We start from the raw sequence: 452 nt of genomic DNA, 5'->3' as shown, positions 1-452 counted from the left end.
GCCAGAAACCCCAGCGGGTCCCCCGCCGGAAGCCGCAGCAGCAGGAGAGGAAGGAGGATAGGAAAGAGATCAAGGAGGAGCAGGACATCTCTGCCCCCCAGGAAACCCCAGAGGCTCTCCAGGCCCAGCAAGGAGTGGACGAAGCTCCTCCGCAAGAGGCGGCTGGTGAGGCTGAGCCCTTGAAGGAGGCTGAGAGGTAGGAGGGAGATGTTGACCCGTAGCGTTTGTGGGATGGCTGTGAGCTGTCTGTGAGCTGGGGAGACCGTGGGGATGCTCTGGGGGTGGTCTGGGGCTGATGCTGTTGCCGCAGAGCCAAGCAGGAAGCCCAACTTGTGCCACCCAGGCAAGGGTCAGCCCCCTTGGGCACACTGCCCTGCCCCAGCCAAGCAGGGGCCAGCTCACGGTGATCGAGGTCCTACCAGGGTGGAGGGTTTGTAAGCTGGGGCAAAGCT

At 63.7% G+C, this 452-nt stretch overlaps 1 protein-coding gene across 1 annotated transcript in view; it reads left to right on the top strand.

Annotated features, from left to right (window-relative positions):
* Positions 1-452, top strand: part of LOC104490700 (protein unc-13 homolog A-like) — a gene marked incomplete at its 3' end in the record, with an annotated part of 10407 nt that overhangs the window by 636 nt on the left and 9319 nt on the right. Inside the window, exon 2 of the mRNA XM_010133025.1 lies at positions 6-196. Coding sequence (XP_010131327.1) covers positions 6-196 — 191 coding nt within the window. The remainder of the gene's footprint in view (positions 1-5; positions 197-452) is intronic.

Source organism: Buceros rhinoceros, unplaced genomic scaffold (assembly GCF_000710305.1).
Source record: "Buceros rhinoceros silvestris isolate BGI_N320 unplaced genomic scaffold, ASM71030v1 scaffold21183, whole genome shotgun sequence".
NCBI classification, from domain to species: domain Eukaryota; kingdom Metazoa; phylum Chordata; class Aves; order Bucerotiformes; family Bucerotidae; genus Buceros; species Buceros rhinoceros.
This window is presented reverse-complemented; position numbering and strand designations above follow the sequence as displayed.